Source organism: Triturus cristatus, chromosome 3_1, assembly GCF_964204655.1.
Source record: "Triturus cristatus chromosome 3_1, aTriCri1.1, whole genome shotgun sequence".
In the NCBI taxonomy this organism is placed as follows: domain Eukaryota; kingdom Metazoa; phylum Chordata; class Amphibia; order Caudata; family Salamandridae; genus Triturus; species Triturus cristatus.
Window position 1 is genome coordinate 1108570053 of NC_140583.1, and position 19953 is coordinate 1108590005.

At 44.6% G+C, this 19953-nt stretch overlaps 1 protein-coding gene across 2 annotated transcripts in view; it reads right to left on the reverse strand.

Moving 5' to 3' along the window:
* Positions 1-19953, reverse strand: part of EPB41L5 (erythrocyte membrane protein band 4.1 like 5) — an 851839-nt gene that overhangs the window by 450737 nt on the left and 381149 nt on the right. For both annotated transcript variants that reach the window (XM_085645978.1, XM_085645979.1), the window contains exons 8-9: positions 4085-4205; positions 46-133 (exon numbers count right to left, since the gene is read on the reverse strand). In XM_085645978.1, coding sequence (XP_085502104.1) covers positions 46-133; positions 4085-4205 — 209 coding nt within the window. The remainder of the gene's footprint in view (positions 1-45; positions 134-4084; positions 4206-19953) is intronic.

The following is a 19953-nucleotide window of genomic DNA, read 5'->3' on the forward strand; positions in this document are numbered from 1 at the left end:
ATTTGTGGTCTTAATTACCTTTTTAACCACGTCAAGCGTACTCACCTTCACAACATGCATGTCCACGCCATACATTTCAAGCCATTTGGCTTTGTTCAAGTAATTTGTTTCTGCTTCTTCAGGCATCTGTCCTCTAAAAACAAAAACAGGAATTCCATCTAAAACAAGTAATGCTAGTATTGGCTCAAAAAACATTTTTCATTTTGGGTGTCAACCATGCCGCATGACTACATAAACCTGCAACGCGTAACAACATGACCACCATCTTAAAGCTACTTTTTTTCTCTTCTGATAATCAAATACTAATGTTAAATGTGTCCATGAACTTGCACATTCTATTTCACTGGGAGGTGGAAAGGTTATATGTGAACCTAGGATAGTCTAATGCTGCAAAGCTTCTGCTAGTGATGAGTAACAAGCTTCCTTTTCAGCGTGAACCTACTCTAGAATGATATGCTCTACAATGACTGCATAGAACCAGTATCCCTCCTGTGCAGGAGAGTGTGAAGAGGGAGCAGTAGCAGATAAATATTGAAGCACGGGCTGAGGCACTGCCATCCTTAGTGTGACTGAATACGGACACAATATTTAGTAAAGTACGTACAGATAACTATGTGGTTGCTCATAAATGAGTTAAAAACATTCCATATGTCGCTAAAGAAGTACTTTTCTTTCTAGTGAAAAAAGGCCTTGCTTGTATACAACTGTTTCCTGCCAATAAGTATTTTTGGAACGTGTCTACAATCCATGCAGTCATAGTAACGTTTGTCGCCATTTTATCTGAAGCTAGCCAATCTCAGTAAACAAACAAAACGTTGTCTTTAACCAATTAATGGTGTCCTGTCCACATAGTAAAAGACTCATCAACTAACTTCTGTAAGGATTTCATGGATTTTAGAAAAGAATTGACAAATATATAGTTTGATTAATATGAAAAGATAGGAACAAATGAGTGTATTCTCATTAACATTTTATCTAGAAGTAGCTGTAAAAATGGCTTCTTCAATCGCATGTACCTGGAATTCACAAACCTGCATAAAAAAATAACTATTGGCTGTGAAGCGCTCTAATGTAAATTGGTGCACAGGTTCAAAAGGAAACTAAACAACAATTGCCTTTTTACAACTGTTCTCAAATTGACTTGCAGATGCTTGTTCGACAGAGTACACATCAGCTTATTTGTTTCCGGGAAATGATAAACGGTGAAAAGTTACTTACTTTACACTTGCTATGGGTCCAGTGGCAGCTCGCAATGTAAATAAGTAGCGAAGCGGCCACACATTCACAGTCACCCATCCACTCACAAGTGCATGTGTACTGACGCCAACCCACCCACATTCACACTCGCACCCATCTCATTCACAAACACATATACACATGGGTTACAGTAATAGCACAGGTAAATTAGGGATCTTGAAGTGACGCTCACCTGATAGTACGACAGTATCTAAATCAAGAATTTATAGAGTGGTGCGCACCAGGGAGGACTGTTTACCCTACAATCCTAATCAGACTTCCTAAAATTAGGAGTCCTATACAAAGTCTAACAGACCTTAGGCACACACTACACACAAGTTGTATATCATAGGATAGGTTATACACAGTTTAGTGGTCTTCAAGCTTATATTTTAAAGAAAATCTAATTTCCACACAAAAAATCCTCCAAATCTTGGACTCCAGAGATCTTTTTATTCGCAGATAGTATTTAATATTCACATTGGCAACGCACATTTCTTCGGTTTAGCGACTACGTTAGGGCTGCATATGTTAAGAAGGATCAAAATAGTATGTACGGCTGTGCTAAAAGGTCAGTATGCCACCCAGAACAAAAGTTCCTTGTTGTGCTGTATTTCCTATGTATAGTAATATTTGCAGTAGATCAGGGTAAAGTCCCATCCTCATTCCACAAGATACATCGTATGAGGTGCCGTACACGGACCTGAATTTCAACGACAATATCTAAATATTTTATATACTGGAAACCCTATTACTGAAATTTAAAACTTACCAGGCTTCTCCCCAATCTACTGCAAATATTACTCTACATAGGAAATACAGCATGACAAGGAACTCTTTTTCTGGGAGGCATACTAACCTTTAGCACGGCCGTGCATACTATTTTGATCCTTCTTAATATATACAGCCCTGACGAATTCGCTAAACCGACAAAACACATGTTGGCTACATGAATATTGAAAACGATCTGCAAATAAAAGATTTCTGAAGTCCGAGATTTGGATGATTTTTTGTGAGGAAATTGGATTTTCTTTAAAATATAAGCTGAAGACCACTAAACTGTGTATAACCTATGATATATATCTGGTGTGTAGTGTGTGCCTAAGGTCTGTTTGACCACATATACACATACATTCGCCCCTCTCTACCCCATTCACAAGCACATATACACAAAACACACCACTCACAGCTCACCAGTGCAAATACACATACATTTCAACCCTCCCCACCCCATCAATATTTAATAAACAAGAAACAGGCAATAGCGTTTACACAGACCCACTGGGTGGCAAGAAGCAGACTCAAAAATGCCTCAGAGGTTGCTGGAGGCTTTGGGAAGGGATGCACAGAAGATATTGCTGCCTTCTCTCGCTGCCTTCTCTCACTGCCTGACCCTAGGAGGGACCCAGGCGTGGGTCCTGGACACGGTCACTGGAACCAAGCTATACCTGGCTGATGAGCCCATAACAAGGGTGAAGTCAGTACTGGGTTGTTTGTGTTCCGGTTCAGTGAGGACCTGGCTTGGCAGTTTGGGCTGGACTTTTCCCATTGGAACAGTGTCAAGACTGATTTGCATGTAGCTGGGTCCAAACGAGGCGACATGGTGTGCAAAATAAAGATGGGCTGGGATGTGGCCAGAGTAATTACCAGTGGCTGAGATCAACTCAAGCATTCCATCCATAACTTTTTGTATACTTTAGCATATTCTCCACCTGTACGATGAGTGGAATGATGCAAGAGTGGCATCTGATGCATGTATTTTTTTTAAGCCCCTGAATTCTTTGTGGCTTTGGGTTTTTTAAAATGCTTTTAATTTATCCATTTCCAACACCCGGTCATTCAGCGATGGAACTGATTAACCATTTTGAGGTGTATAGTAAAACCCAACAGGAATATGGGCAGGATTCGTTTACTCTGTTCTGATATAAGTGGAAATAAATCTACTTTATAGGCTAATTGGTTACACAGAGACAGGCAGTCCAGGTCTCTGAGAAGTGCTTGGTGAAAAACCTGGAGTGTTGACCTACTGCATTGGGATGCAGAAATATTCCTCATTAAAGAAACTGGTTGCTAGAGAGTCCCTCTTTTACAGCATCAGGATTACATGCTGTAATAATGTCATCCTGAATGGTATGGCCTTCACACTTTAATACTGGTCTTAATTTTACAATGAGTCTTAAAATCTTAATTTTCCTGATAAAAAAAATAAACAATTGTCTTCTTGATGTGTTGCCACCGTGGGGATTATCAATAGAATCTTTTCTGTTCTAGAAAGTAGAAGTTTTATTTTTGCTCAAGTTACTCTGTTTTGGTGATGGATACAGTATATGGTAACTGTATGCAGCAGCCCTGTGGTTTACTGTCTGGACTAACTGCCCTGAGATATTGTCCCATGCTGTTGGGAACAACCTCAGACGTCCTACGAACCAACATGTTTTGATCAACGGAGTTTTGCCCCTTACGGACAAACACCATTTTATAATATTCCTGTTGTCAAAACGGAGTTTCTTTTAAATATTTCCTAAGAGTGGTATCTCCCTTATATATTTTCTACTGGTTACTTGCTAATTTCTCTGGAATCATGACCACTGTCCTGCGCTCCAACCACGGCAAAAAGGTTCTGTAATTGTTTAACATATTTGAAAGAGTCAGGAAGAACAGCCAGACCTTGTCACATCTGTTTTGATAAAGAAAAGTCATTTCTTGGAGGAAGCAAAAAATAAATAAATTAAGAGCATCAAATTTTGTTTGTCGACTACAATTAGGGTCTCTGCAATATCAACAAATTTAAGAATGCATATTGTCCGTAATACAATAAGTCAGGGTTCATGACCAACATACGCCATACCTGAATTCCTTCCATTTCTCCCGTATAGCCAGTTCCATCTCCTCTGTCTGGTCAGGCACAAACCGGAACTCCGACACAAGGTCGGGTGGATGCTCAGCAGGTTCAAAGTCACCAAGTTCAGCTACAAATAAACAAATGTACAAAATCGTATTCTCAGACATCTTAACAACAAAAGATCGTAGTTTGAGGAAGCAAATACCTCAAAGAGTACATTACAAAATAACAAAGAACATGTTTACCCAACAATTATTATAATTAATGAAGTGAGCTAATAGATTGCAACCCTAAACAAGCATTGGCATAGCCAATAGGTCTCGCCTTTGGGATCTTATAAGTGTTTAGCCATGCAACAGTTGATGTTGTTGCACCAAGGATATTGTGCTTCAAAAGTAAATACTTATAAGGTCCCAAAAGCGAGAGCTATTGGCTATGCCAATGCTTGTTTTAGTTTGAGCCTGGACAGCGCATGTGCTGCTCTGCGAGGCATGCTGTATTGAGGTAGAGACTTGAAGCTTCGCCCATTCTCCGCCCACATTATTCATTGGCTTGTGTCATCGTCCACTGTAAACTGTGGCTGTTCATGTTAAATGGTCAAAAGGCTTAGTAGTCCCTCCTTTTTTTGTGTGCAGTTTTATATAGCGCGAACTCGACCCAAAGGTATTGGAGCGCTTTACATGAGCACCAGTTACATGTTAGGCACAGGGAGATTAAGTGATTTGCCCAGAATCACAGGATGCTGAGCCAACGCCGAGGCTCCAGCCCGGTTTCCCAGCTCCAAAGTTGGCAGCTCTAGCCGTAAGGCTACATCCTCTTCCTTCTCCTTAGAGCCTTGTCTCATTTTGCAACCTCCCATGGAAACACCCCCTGTTACGTGTGTTGTTGCTTGGTAGGCTTTGGTTACAGCCTCCGAGAACTATTTTCTCAAATTGGACATGCTCTCTCCTAACGCTTTTTAAAAATTTTATAGCACGCATTTGCATTGCAATAGGCCTCGCATTTGCGAGAGTTTAAGCTATTGGCATTGTAAATGACAATGCCTTTTATTCATATGTTTTAAAAAACAACACATAAATAAAAGGCATTGTCTTTTACAATGCCAATAGCTCAAACCCTCATAAATAGGATACCTATTGCATTGCAAATGCTTGTCTTTCAACATGCTGCAGGATCCTGTTTAACAACCACAATTCCCCTCCCACCGCTGCCATCCCATCTTTTCACACCCCATTACTCCAACCTCTTATTTAGAGTGAAGGAGGTAATGTGGATAATTAAGGTGCGTTGGGGAGGAGGCAAAATGTTTGCGTTAAGAGACAGTCACTGCAGTGAAGTAGCAACTGGCCTGTGAAATACAAGCCCCCAGTTGCTTCTCGCTTTAGGTACTATCCGCAGCCTAGATGCCAGATTTGTTTCCACCCAGTGCGCTCTGTGAGCAAAGGCCGCCTCTGAGAGTCCGCCACGCCCACTGCTGCCCTGAGGGCACAGTTCAGGGCAAGAAACACAAACTAGCTGCCATTCTGCACCACGGCGGTGGGGGAGGGGCGGTGTGTGTCACTGCCACAGACGCCTCGTTGTGTAATGGGTGTGGTTTTGATGAAAGGGAGCGGACACATGGGGATCATCAGAGAGTCTGCGGAGCCAAGGGAGGGCAGAAGCGGCAGGTACCAGGGAGGGTGGGGGTGGGACATGGGCAGGCGGCTTAACACTAGCTGGAGCCAGGGATCCAATTAAATTCCGAGGGGAGGAGGGGTCCGTGAATGCTCTAGAAAAACATGCGTTTTATCGAAATGCACTCGGGTCAATGTTTACCTTTCACGCTTATTTAGCACAGCCAGCTAAATATTTTTGAGAGAACCTCTCGTCACTTTTACCCATTAGTGGGGGGGGGGTATGTATGGGTATTCCTCATACAAGTGCGAGGTCCTGTCGAGTACTTTGCAGCAGTGATAGCGCATATCTTTGATCGGTCACTGCACACTACAAACTGAGCATCCAATTACTCAACCAAAGAGAAAGTGCACTGTTGCCCAGCCAAGGGGTGTAAATGGGCTAAAGGAATGCTGCAGTGCATACAGTGCGGTACTTGTTCAAAGGCGAGGGCTGGAATGCCGCTTGTAGCCTGTGTCCTCCTGAACATGTACGATCACTAAAGGCAACTGTTGTGTACTGTTTTCCCCAAAGGGTATACAGTTTTCCAAGATCAGTTTCTTACCAGGTGATCCTTGAACGACTGGTGTGTCCTATAACCACTTAATATGGTGGGATATCCAAAGATATTGGAGAAGGCGACTCACTCACTAATAGTGACATGCTTGATCATAGGCGTCTTTCCACACCCAGGTAAGATGGTACTACTTGGGTGGACTCAACCAAAATCGTCCTCCTGAACATGGTCAGTGCGGAAGTACTCGTTAATGAATATCGTTTGTTTACATGGTAACAAAGAGGGGAGACCAGTAACCGAGAATAAGCGCGGCACAGTCCGCCTTCTGCTTTAGAAAGCAGAGTACTCGAATAAAACAAGCATTGGCCGCGCAGCCGTGAAAGTGATCGCGATCCACGGAATAAAGACAGATGGCGGCTGTGCGCGTGCACGCTCACTTGCACGCAAAAGTCTGTAGCAGCACTTTGAAAACCCACCTACTAAATGTCTCGCAGTGCAGCGCATGCGCTGGCTCAGGCGAGACCTAAAAACAAATCATATCAGTTATCATATTACGGGGTAAGTCAGTTTAGCACCTACTAAACCACCTTAGTATTTACAACAACCTAACACAATGTAAATCATAGCTCCAAAATAAGAATGAAATCACAAATTGCTCCATTGCACCCATATTTCCCAGAATACGTAAACAAGACAACAAGTGTTTCTTTCATGTGACTTTGCAACAATATAGTCTAAATAAATCTCTTCCTCAAAGAGTATTTATTTAAATATGTCAGATCAGACAACTACCCAAAATCACAGCCACACAAATGAGACCTTTTCATTGCTTTTCCAACTGTTCATTTTATTGATCAGTGAGAGTGGTTTCAAACAGACTCAACAAAGTTCTCGTATGGCTTGGGGGGGTGGCACTTAGCCTGTGTAGGGCTGTTTCTCTAAAGCGTGTTTAACCCCGCAGTAAAAATGTGCAGTGACGTTATCCCAGCCATTGCTTGTCTATATGTTGCAAGTTTTTAACTAAGGCTCTTGCACAAATGTAAATCCCAAAGCAAGTCCCTGTGGCACACTGCATAATTTTACTTTAAAGGGCTGTTGCGTTTCATATCAATTAAGTCCAAAGATTATTTATTCTTCTACAAAGAGCCATTAAAGATGCATAAATAAAATATAACAATTTAAAAAAATAAACAAATATATATATAAAATTGGCCTACCTACAAATCAAAACTAATGTAACATAATTCATTTACAGCAACAGTCAGGAAATACTGCATAGTGACATATTAAATCAAAACTAATGTAACATAATTCATTTACAGCAACTGTCAGGAAATACTGCATAGTGACATATTAAAAACTCATTTAAGATCAAGTTACCTATAACAGTAATAAATACCTGGCGGTTTTCTTATTCATGGCTTTCCTGATTCCAATAGCATGCAAAACTAAGCTAACCACTGCTGAACAGATACATTCTTAGAACAAAAGATGCAGACCAAAACTTGCAGAACTAGATTGTCTAATTTTCAAAATACGCAATAAAAAAGGTACTAAAATTTGCTTTCTGGTCCCATATAAAAAGGTAAACAAAAAAAAAAGTGTGGACCGTGACGTACCCTGATCCAAAAACCGACCTTCAGAAAATAACAGTAAATTAACAATATTTAACCTGAAAAGTGTTAACAAAAAAATCTATGTTGGGTATTACTCACGTATGCAAGGTATGGCTCTAGAGTATTAGTGGTGAAAAGAAGAGAATATGCTCACACTGATGGCCTACAAAATTATTTTGCTACCCTTACATTAACACACCATTCACAAATTGAGACTTTGAGGTATATTTCACTGATAAATTAACAACTTCCGGTTTTAATAGCTCCAATTTACTCGGAGAAACAAAGCATGTTTTAATGAAATTCATTCAGCCAGCGAGTCCAGTGCCCATAATCTAAATTCAAGCAGTCCGCAATCACTGCACGGTTGAAGCTCATCTCAGGCTTGGACCAAATAGACAGCTAAAACGCTATGGGGCATTATGTAATCATAGCCTCTAAATATGTTACACCCATTTCCGAATAACAGATAGAAGTACTACAACTATGTGGAAAAGCCAACAATCTTCTTAAGAAGGCATTCTCAGCGGCATGTGTAGGGCTCAAATCTGTGTATTCCCATAAACCACGGCACAGCTCACCAAGACAAGCATTTGCTTTGGTAGATAGGAAGAATTTATGACATTACTACGCATAGTAATACCACGCATCGCGTGCCCTTACAACGTGGGTATTACTATGCCAGTATGCCTACAACAACCTACCATTTCAACGCATTATTTTACCACACATATGCCTTTACCACACATGCCATTACAACGCAAAGGCATGCGTGCTAAAGGCATACACTTGGTAAAACTGTGCAAGTAACACTACCCTGCCCTACCAACCCTAAAACCTAAAATACTACCCCTGCACAAGCCCCCGATCCCAAACTCTTACCCTTTCCTAAACCCCTACATGACCCCCTGATCCCCAATCCTTTCCCTACTATAAATCACTACCCATGCACGCCCCCAAGTCCTCTCCCTACCGTAAACCCTAAAAAACTACCTCTGCATGACCCTCCCCCCGACCCCCAGTCCTCTCCCTACCCTAAAAGACTACCCTGCACGGCCCCCCCGAACCCTAGTCCTCCCTACCCTAAAACACTACCCCTGCACGACCCTAGCCCGACCCCCAGTCCTCTACCTACCCTAAAACACTACCCTGCACGACCTCCCCGAACCCCTTTTACCCTAAAATAGTAACCCCCCCTACCCCAAGCCCAATCCTCCTTACCTCTCTCTCCTCGTGGTTCCTGCGGTCGTCTGAGTGGCGGTGCACGTCGTCGTAGGGAAACAGAGCCTCTGTTTCCTCACAACAACGTGGATCGCCTATATTTTTTTACAACGTATGTGCTATTACCATACATACCTTTACAACGAAATTCCTTGTAAAGACTTGCGTGGTTAAAGCACATGCGTTGTAAAACTATGCATAGTAAAGAGTACGTGTTGTTACAACGCATGCGTGGTCACGCTTACATTGTAATGCTATGTGGGATAACAGCTGTTCCCCAGATAGGAACTATTTCAAGTTTTTTCAAGACTAATTTAGAGGCAAACCTGAATATAGCTTCAGTTGACCTTTTAAATTGTGGTTACCTAGCAGTTCGAAGATGGCGCCCAGTAAATCCATAATCTATAGGGAACACCAACTAGTTCAAGATGCACACATTAAAGACCGAAGTGCCACTAGCTGAGTGTGAGTATCCATTGTACCAAGACCACAGACCTCGCTTGAATGTCCAGATTATTCTTAATATGGGCAAAAGAATCAAGTAGCTTCTGATGCCTGATCGCCACTTTAGTCATTAAAAAGGCGCCATCAGTGTAGAGAAGCAGTGGAATAGGTCGTGATCCAAAAAGTGGCATGTCCTGGCCATTAGTCCTCAAACACCATTCCAAATTGTCAGTGTAAAGGGGCTAAAACCCACCATTGTTGAATGCCTCTACTGATCTTAAAAGAATCAAGGCACTCCAAAGACAACCAAAGTGAACAGAAGCAGAAGTAAACATGTGAAGGTGTCAAACTCTAAATAAACAATATTGTTCTCGACAGCTATGCCTGAAGTTAATGAAAGAACCCGTGTTTAACCACCATCTAATAAGAAATTATTAGGTACAAATTCAAGCATTACGCAGTTGTGCCTAACCCCTGGTGAACGCCATACTGTACTTCGGAAAGAACAAAGCTATCCTGAGCCAAACTTTCCAAACTGGCCAAAAAGACTTTGACCACGACTTTCACGATGGAATCCAGAATGGAAATTGGCCTATAACAATAGGGATCAGTCTTACTGCACTTTTTAACAATGGGAAGTATGGTCGAATGAGAACATGATGCAGGTAATTTACTCAAAGCTGCTGCCCTAAGAACATTTGTCAAACAAGCATTTGAAATGCAATAGGTCTCGCATTTACACGAGTTTGAGCTATTGGCATTGCAAATAACAATGCATTTTATTTTTGTTTTCGTTATAAAAACATACATAAAAGGCATTGTCATTTACAATGCCAATAGCTTAAACTCGCGTAAATGCGAGACCTATTGCATTGCAAATGCTTGTCACCTTCAAGCAACTTAAAAGCAAAATAAACACCAGGCGCTCAAGAAAATACAGCTTGACATTTTACCTCTGTCTGTGGATGCTCAGCAAATGTGACGAGATAAGATTTAAAGGCCTTTTATTACAGAAAACGAGTTTGTGCAAGAATACTGATGTGAGCTAGAAACCACAAAGCCAATAGAAAGCCATGGGCGGAATTGAATCACCAGGTCAATTTTCTGAAAGTTACCAAGATGTCTTTCGCATAGCCAGCCAGTCAGCTGTGCTGTCTGAAAAACGGCGACCTTTGTGTGAAACAACATCCTATATAGAAAACACGGCCATGATCTAATAAAAATCAAAAGACGATGCAGACATTCAACAGCCCACCAGTAACAGTCACCGGCACAAGAAAATTGCTACATTCAAAAAGTAATCGGTTATTGTGGTTTGTGAGCTAGGAAAGTAATTTAAATAAAAAATGAACCCTGGCTAAACGCATGAAATTTTTTTTCCAAAATCAGCATTTTGTAGATGCCGGTGTCTTTAACTCTGCATCATCTTTGAAACTGCTGAAAGTGAGATGTGTGAGCCTTGTAGTGTAGATTCTGCAGCAACTATGACAGTATTGTCCAGAAACAACTTTGCTTTTAAAATATGCAAGTTCAGACAAGCAGTGCGCAACAACGTTAACTCCGAACAGTCAATAGATTTCACGCTAACAAAATGTCAAGACAAAAGCCGAGCGCAAATAGTTTCTGAACCTATTTCACATTAGGGTAGTTTGCCCTGACCCGTGTATTTCAGTTGGGCCCCGGGATTGACTGATATCTGTGTCCTTTTCCCATTCAGACGACATGTAATGGGTGTGAAAACAGATGCAATACTAGGCGCTAACTAAATAGAGGAACACAACAGCACTAACAAGCATTTGCAATGCAATAGGTTCAATTGCATTGCAAATAAAACTGAGCGCGGCACCGCATAAAGGAAACTGCGCTTGTTTTTTTGTGTTTTTTTTTTTTTTTTTTAACTTTACACTGAGCGAGGTGTCCTTGAAGCGGGTGCTGCGCTTAGTGTTAAAGTTAAAAAATATATATAAAGAAACCAAGCACGGTGTCTCAAGTGGCGCTGCGCTTAGTTTTAAAGTTAAAAAAAAACAGGAGCGCGGTGTCCCTTAAGTGGACACCGTGCACATGCACACAAGCAGCGGAATGCGGCGTTCTGAAAGCTGTTCAACTGTTACATGTAGCATAAGCACCCAAATACTGATGAGCACACTGCACGGCAGAGCAGCGCTAATGCGGAAGTGAGGGGGAGCCGTGAAAACATATCTCCATTCTTCCCTCAATAAAAACAAGGCGCCAAATATTCACGTGCACACTGCACGGCAGAGCAGCGCTAATGCGAGCCGGCGTATGGGGCAGGGAGAGCTCGACGCTCCGGGCTAACATAGAGACTGGTTGCTTTAACATATTAAACATTTTCTGGTGTTTTATAAACATCAAATGTGCCTGTACACACCAAGCACGGACACTAACCACAACGCTATAAAAAAAACGTGAACGGAAAGCAAACAGATTGCCAGTTACAAGCCCTCATACGTCACACAACAAACAAAATGGGCCATCCTAAAAGTGGACAAGGCGGAAACATAAAACCCCGGTTGCCAATGACGCGCTGTCGTTTAACATAAACGACGGCGCAAGCCAATTAAAAAGAAGGGCGTGGCTGAAAGCCCTCTTCTGAAATCGTATCTTCTGGTGTTTTATCAACATCAAATGTGCCTGTACACACCGAGCATTGTCACTAACCACAACGCTATAAAAAAAAGCCAACAGAAAGCAAACAGATTGCCAGTTACAAGCCCTCATAAGCCCTTATACGTCACATAACAAACATGGCGTCGGCCAGTCGAAATGGGCCGTCCTAAAAGTGGACAAGGCGGAAACATAAAACCCCGGTTGCCAATCACGCGCCGTCGTTTAACATAAACAACGCGAGCCAATTAAAAAGGGCGTGGCTTAAAGCCCCCTTCTGAAACCATATTGATTCCAAAAGGCCCTCGCATGGCGAGAGCAGCGCATGCACGCTGCCAACGCCAGGCAAGATCTAAAAAGGGGCCTTCAGCTTAACATGGTTTTAGAAGTATCCATGCGGACGCCATTGTGGCTTAAGCATTACCCTCCTATTTCTATCTAATTCAAACAGAGAAACCATAAGTGACAAAGGCATTAAACGGGGGTCAAAAGTGGCTGCACCTGAATTGGGGTTGGGCAAACCTAATTGCGAAAAAGAATAATTACTGAAGTGGTTCACCCACCTGTGTGCAGGCGATGACAGCCACTGAAGAGGCAACAGGGCTTGTTTTAAAATATGAGTCATTAATAACTCAAAGAATGCACTATAATCACTGAGAATACTAGCTGTCTGCAACGAGGCCCACGCGTTTTCCCTATGCTTGCCTTCCTGATGTACAGCTTATTTATATTCAGTTCTGCGTGCTTTGATCTCAGTCAGGACATGTATAGTTTGTTTAAAAGCACTCTTAAGGTTCTTATGCACTATTGAGCATTGCGAGTCAAACCTGCTGAATGGTTTGTTACTTCCAAAAAGTGTGTAGAGATGGTCATAAATGTCTTAGTCCTTTCACAAATGGAATCAAAAGAACTCCGAATTACTGAGGCGTTCACTTGAATGTCCATACATCTCAAATTTCTACCTTATTAGTAAAGAACAAATAAGTAATTGAGTGTGATTTATATTTGCCCATTGAGCAAGACCCCCTTTTTTAGGTCCAGCCTAGAGTCAGCGCACATGCGCTGCTCTGCAAGCTCTGGTTGTACTGGAGCATGGAATAGAAGCCCCACCCACTCTCCCTCCATATTTGTTATTGGCTTGTGTCATTGTCCTTCGTAAATCCTGGCTTCTGATTCGTAAACAGGCTTGTTAGTCCCTCCTTAGTACCACCTTGTCTTCATTTGTAACCTCCCATATCAATTGGCCCTTTTACTTCGGTTGTTACACGCTACGTGTTATTGATTATGAAGAAATAAATGATACTCGCTTATACAAAAGATGCTAGGTGTCCTAGCTTGCCATTAAGAACAGAACAGTTCCTGGAATGAGACTCTATAGATCACATTAAGGTGATTTTGGATAGCTCTCTGTTTCCTTCTAAAGGTAATTTGTCCAACAGATCATTGTTGCATAAATAGGGTTATACAATATACCCTTTTTCTGTTCCTTATAGAAAGTGTACATCTATATTCTGGAATAGGTACGTGGTCATTGCCCTGCCAGATATTGAAGACCCTGATTTTTGCACTGAGAACACTTTGAGAAATGGCCGCCACTCTAGCTGTCTGTCAATAACACTTCTGCCCGAGTAGCCCCTTTCTATGTTCATGATTTACCAGGAATGATGGGAAATGGCTAAGCAAACATGGCGAAAACAAGGTTTATATGGAGGCTGATTACTCCAAAACTGGCGTCGACGGAGGACGTGTGTGGGGCCATCGGAGAAAGTGTCTCTTTGATGTAGTAAGTAGGAGTCTCCAGTGTAATTACTGATAAGATCGGGGTCTCAGAGATTGTTGTGCGACTTTTAACCAAACGCGCATTTGCTCGTAGGGTATGCGGGGTGGAAACAATGAGTTACGGAGTTCTCTGCGTTTGCAGTAGAATTCAGAAGAAGAGTAAGAGGGAGCTTTTTAATTGACTTCTTTCAAGTGAAAAAGTATTTTATTAATTGTGGTATCCCTCTCTCTACTTCATTTCCCTGGTGCCGCTTGATTGTTTCTCTCGTAACCAGAGTGTGACAATAAGAACACTTCCCCCTCAGTCCCGGGTTTAGAAAATAATCCCGTAAACTCTTGTAAGTATTGACGGAGTTTTCATTGCATCTTTGAATTTTAAATAGGACACACTGGGTGCTGTGAGAGAGCTAATTTGTATCTTCTTCCTTTTAAACCCTAAAATATCTACTTGATGAAAACCTTTTTTAATTTGACACCCATGATCTGTGAACAATGATTGGGCTCACTGTAGATGTGGTGTTCTCAGTATGAGGGGTTAAGGTGTGTGCATAATTCACTGGCTGCAAGAAATATATCTTTTAATAATTATGGGAAAATTGAAAATGTGGTGAGGATATTGCTAATATCATTGAGTATGGAAAACAAGGTTTGTTTCCAACTTTAACACATTATCTCTTCTTTTGCTGTAGAAATTGTGTACTCCCCTGGAAATTTCCAGAGAAAAGTGACGGTGGGACAAGGCCCACACTGTACAGAGTAACAAGGTAATAAACCCAAACTAGGGGACAGACCAAAAAATAGGGACCAACACCCTGACGAATGCCAGAGCGACCAGGTATGGCGCGTTAAAAACTGGCAGAAACATGTTGGTAATTGCAGTGGGGATATAAGGGTCGTTACCTTCCCTGAATACCCCATAATCATAATTTTAATCCTGCCAGAGGTTGACACTAAATAAAGAATTATTGTTTAACACCTAGGCAGTTTTATTAATACACCTGCACCTCTCTTGGTCCCGTTTTCCCAGGAGTAAAATTTACTTTCCTTTATGTTTTGAGCAAACACTTTTGTGTGTTTTTTGTCTTTCTTTACTACACTCTACCCTCACCACTGTCCTTCATCTTACAAAAAAATTGCGCTCCATCCAGTGTGTTGGTCTGCACCTGGGTGTATGATGCGGCCCAATGATGAAGCATGACACTACCAAGTGTGTGAGGGCAGTATTAAAAATTCTTTTGATTTTCCCGTTTCCACTTTCTAGTATTACTATTTTTGCTATGAAGTTGTTCTCTGTCGTGTGAGTTTCATATTTGCAGCACCCACCTGTCCGACGTGATGGTACGCCAGTGGAGCAGGTGATGGCGAACTCTGCCTCCCTCTGGCGTTGAATGGGCCTGAAAGCTCAGACTAGGAAGGCTTTGAGGCAGATGCTGCAGGAGCAGATGTGGGCTGACCGGCTTTCTGCCTCCCTGATCCGCCACGGCGGAATACACGTCCGCGTTTAGGCTGGTTCTGCGGCCTGTGGCTGGACGAACGTGTGGGGGCGCCCCCTCCTTGGCCACGAAAGGGGCGAAAAGCAGAAGTTTGCTGGCGCTGGGCCGACAGGCCCAAGTACTTGGCCGTAGCCCAGGAGTCCTTAAAGCACTGCAGCGCACTATCCGCTTTGTTGCCAAAAAGGCGACGGCCATCAAAGGGCATGTCCATGAGAGTGCTCTGGACATCCCCTGAAAAGTTTGTGGACCGCAGCCAGGCGTGACGACGAATCGCCACCGTCGTCGCAATCGCTCTACCCAGCGAGTCCGCGGTGTCAAGTCCACATCGAATGGAGTACCGTGCTGCGTCCTGCCCCTCAGCAAGAGCCTGGGCGAGGCGTGTCCTGACCTCCTCCGGACACTGGGGCAGCACGTCCGTCACCGTATCCCACAAAGAGTGGGTTTAACGGTCCAAAAGGGACACGGTATTAATGGACCGCAACCCCAGACTGAGGGAGGAAAACAGTTTCTTTCCAAACTGCTCCAACCTTTTGGATTCCCGATCCGGAGGTGCGGACGGGAAGGCGGTTTGGGACGTAGAGGCCTGGATAACCAGACTCTCAGGGGTGGGGTGTACAGACAGAAAGCCGGGGTCACCCGGAGCCGGGCGGTGGCGCCGGGCCAAGTTCTGATCCACAGGAGAGACTGTGGAGGGCTTGGACCAAGTGCCCATCAGAACGTCGGTGAGGGCCTCATTAAACTGCAGTAGAGGCTCCGAAGAGCTTACCGGCGGTTGAAGCAACTCATTGAGGAGGTTAGTCCTCACAGCCGCTGCAGGGAGCTCCAGGTGTAGGGCCTGGGCCGCCCTGCGCAGCACCACAGAAGTCATCACCCTCCTCCGTAGCCACGGAAGGAGGAGAGATGAAACCAGTGTCAGGCGAAGTGTCTAGACCACTGGCATCCCCCAGCTCATCTGCCTAGTCCTGACTTAACTGGCACTGCTGTGCCAGAGGGTCCTCAGACCCCTCCCAGTCCTCCCCTTCATCCGTCTCCTGGTAAACAGGCAGAAAGGACGGAGCCGGGTCATAGATGAAATGCTCGCCCATCAACGCCGGAGACGGCACCAAGCGGTGCCGCTCTGACGCTGGACCCAGACCGGGGCTGAAACTAAGGACGACGTCGTCCGAGGACTGCGCCGGGAGCGGCACTATGGGGGTCGGCGCCGGCGGAGGGGTCGTAAAGTCAACCGGCGTCGACCGGGATCCAGGCCTGGATCCCACGGGGACCTGCGGCGTCGGGACCGAAGTCGATGACGGCGCCGAAGCCTCCGGCTCACTAGGCCCTCCAGTCAGACCTGCGGGGCCTGGAGGCACGCCGGCATGCCTCAACGGCGGAGCGCGACTCCTCATGGCCACGAGGAAGTCTAGAATCTCGACCGGAGTCGCATGAGGCCCAGGGACCGGAGGGTATGGGGCCAGATGAGACTCCTGCTGCTCCGGCGGACTCCGAACCCTCGGCCGAGTCACACGACCGGCGAGGGGAGTCAGAAGAGCGATGTCGCTTCTTTGACTTCTTTTTACTGTGCCTCAACTTACCTGAATGCGAGGACTTTGATCCAGACGAGCGGTGACGACTTCGGCTCTGCGACCGGTCCCTCTACCTCCTCCTCGACCGGGACCTTGAGCGGCGCGGAGCTGACTGCCGGATCTCGAGGAGCTTGCAGGACTGCTCCCGCCTAGCCTTCAAGGTCAAGGCCCGGCAGTCGGGGCACAACTTGTCAAGCCCCAAGGAAGTAGACACACCGATGGTGGGGGTCGGTAACCGACATCAGTCGGTGACAGACGTCACACGGCTTGAACCCGGGCATCCCTACCGGCACCAAGAGTCGAAGTAGACTCGAAAAGGGAGCCAAAAATGTCCAAAAAGTTAGTCAAAAAATGACTAAGGGTACGCTCTTCCCGGATCTGCGCTTACTGGCGCAGAAAAAAAAGAAGAACTGACGTCAGTATGCGAGGGCGGCGTCTAAGTACTCCGACGACGCCATAAGTTGAAGTATTGTTTTGAGTGTTGGAACGAATCCGGGATTGGAATAGTTAACTTTATTCCAGTATTCCTTTCATCAAGTCAGTGAAAGTACTTAAATAAGGTATTCTTTGAAAATTAGATTTTTTTATCCTGAAGTGCATAAATAAAGGTTCAATATTTTTTATTGTCCCAAAACGAAAGATTCATTAAAGTCTATTACTGCATGGTGGAAATGACATGTTTGCGATGGGACTCTAAGAATGAGTATGTCTCAGATCGTTTTCTGTATGCATTGCATACTTGTATAGGTGTGTGAAAAAAAAAAAAAAAGCCAGACACATCATTCTTCAGTAAATCGCTTTCTTGGCATCTCCAATGCTAACCTACAGAATCCCAAACTTACTCGATAATACTTAAACAGCACTTTTGCTGTTTCTTACACACACTCACCCGTACTGTTTTCATGCACAAAATCTATACAGACTTTCTTTCACACCCAGTGTGCAGTTATTGTATAGCTCTTCAGACAGGCCGGACAGCACCTAGAAAAATGCACTGCATGGCTAAAGACTTATAGGGTCGGTGAGAAGTTGGCCTGGCATATGCTGGTCACTAGTTATAGTGGCCACCTTGCACCAGTCCAATTCGACTCTTAAGGTGATAGGTTTAAAAGACAACCTTTAAAGAAAGCTATCCTAGTGGTAGTTGTGGAGAGCAGCCTTCAGGCTAAGTCTTGAAGGAGTGTTAAGCTTATTGTTTTACCATAGATAACCTCTTGAATGACCAAATGAAAGAGTAGTCCACACAGGTATATATATAAAATATATGTATTTATTCTAAACAGAATCCCACAAGTCTCTTTATGAGGCTAGAGATAAAGTTACAATTCAAACAAGCATTTATAGATACAATAAATAGCACTGGAATCACAGGGCCCCAGGGGAGGGACCAAACCATATATTAAAAAAGTGGTATAAGAACCACGACAATTCTACAGACAATGCCTAGGGCATTTAGGATCACTGGCCCCTTAAGAATCCACCCCAGGTTATGAGGAAGGGGACCCACGGGAGGCGCGTGCAGTGGAAATAGCTGCTATCGGGATCTCTATTAAAGCCTATGGAGAATGTCGCGGCGTGATTTAAACAGATTAAAGACACTTCTAGCAGGAGTTCAAAGTTAAAAACTTATAGTGAAGCTTTTGAGGAGCCCACTACCACGGGAGTACCGAGGTACCACTGTTACCTGCCCCAGGGAAGCCGGTGCATAGGTCGTTTTCGATGTCGGGTCGCGGGCTGATTTTCAATGGGAAAATGTACAAAACTGCTGCTAGCCAAAAGCGTCGATGATGCCGTGAAGATTGAAGTTGTAGATCTTGTAGAGAAGAACCTGAAAGCAGAGGGGACAGAGTCTGGGTCACGGCACAGTGCCCAGGGAGCTCAAGGAAAAGAGACCTTCAATGTCGGGTACTTCAAGTGGAAAAGGTGTAGCTTGGATCTGCAGCCACGGGCTCAGGGAGGCTTCAAGGAAGGCCAGCTTCTGGAGGGCGACTGTCCCACGAAGGATGAGGGTCGCTGCGGTGTTAGTGTACGGATTGGATCCACTAAGCCTTGGGAACCGCAACCCACGCAAGATGAACAAATCAGCTACTGGTGCAGACCCACGAGGTCTGTGAGAGGTCTCCTTCGAGGAGACTGTAGAGCAGGCCTGGAGCAACCAGGGGAACTCTTAAAAGTAAGGATTGTCCTCCACCAGGGCCCACAAGTCGAGAGACAAGGGACCGCGGAAAGCAGCAATTTGGAGTGCGCAAAAGGGTGCCCACGGGCCACCGGAGTGAGCTAGGGCGCTCATCTTTGGCACAGTTGCTGCTGAGAGGTTGGCTCAATATTGGGCCAAAGCACAACTTCCCCACTGGTCAGGGTCGTGTGCTACGCAAAAGGTGGCCGGTGTCCTGGGGTATCGGGGTTCTCAGCACCCACGCGGTCCACGGTGCTCAGACTTGCTGGGCACGCTCACTGGCCTCTGGGATGCTAGGAAACCCACCTCGACGGTGCTGGAAGTCGTCGATGTCCGAAGGAGCAGCGAAGTTCCAACCGGGTCACTTGCAGTGTTTCAGGTGCCTGCCAAGCAGGGGGGTAACTCCTTTACCCCAAGGGAGATTTCTTCAGTCAGCTGGGCAGCAGCTCGTCGAAGGTCAAGTCTGTGAAGTCCAAGATTAATCTGATTCTCTGGGGACACGTTATTCACCTTTATCCACAAGATTAGGGGAGTGTCCAGATCAGTGTCCACCAATGGTAGTTGAGGCGGGAAAGGGTGGCTACACCCTCTCCCCTGTGTGTGTTTCCCGCCTGGGCGAGGGGCAGGATGCCCCTGAACCGGTTCCAGGCGGCGTATGCAGAATGTAGGCACTGTAGCAGCCTACGTGCAACTCTGAAAGGTATCCTATGGTGCACCCACCCAGTTCCAATCCACATAGCCTGTCTGGGAAGGTGCTGGCACCTCCCTGCAACAGGATCCCTATTG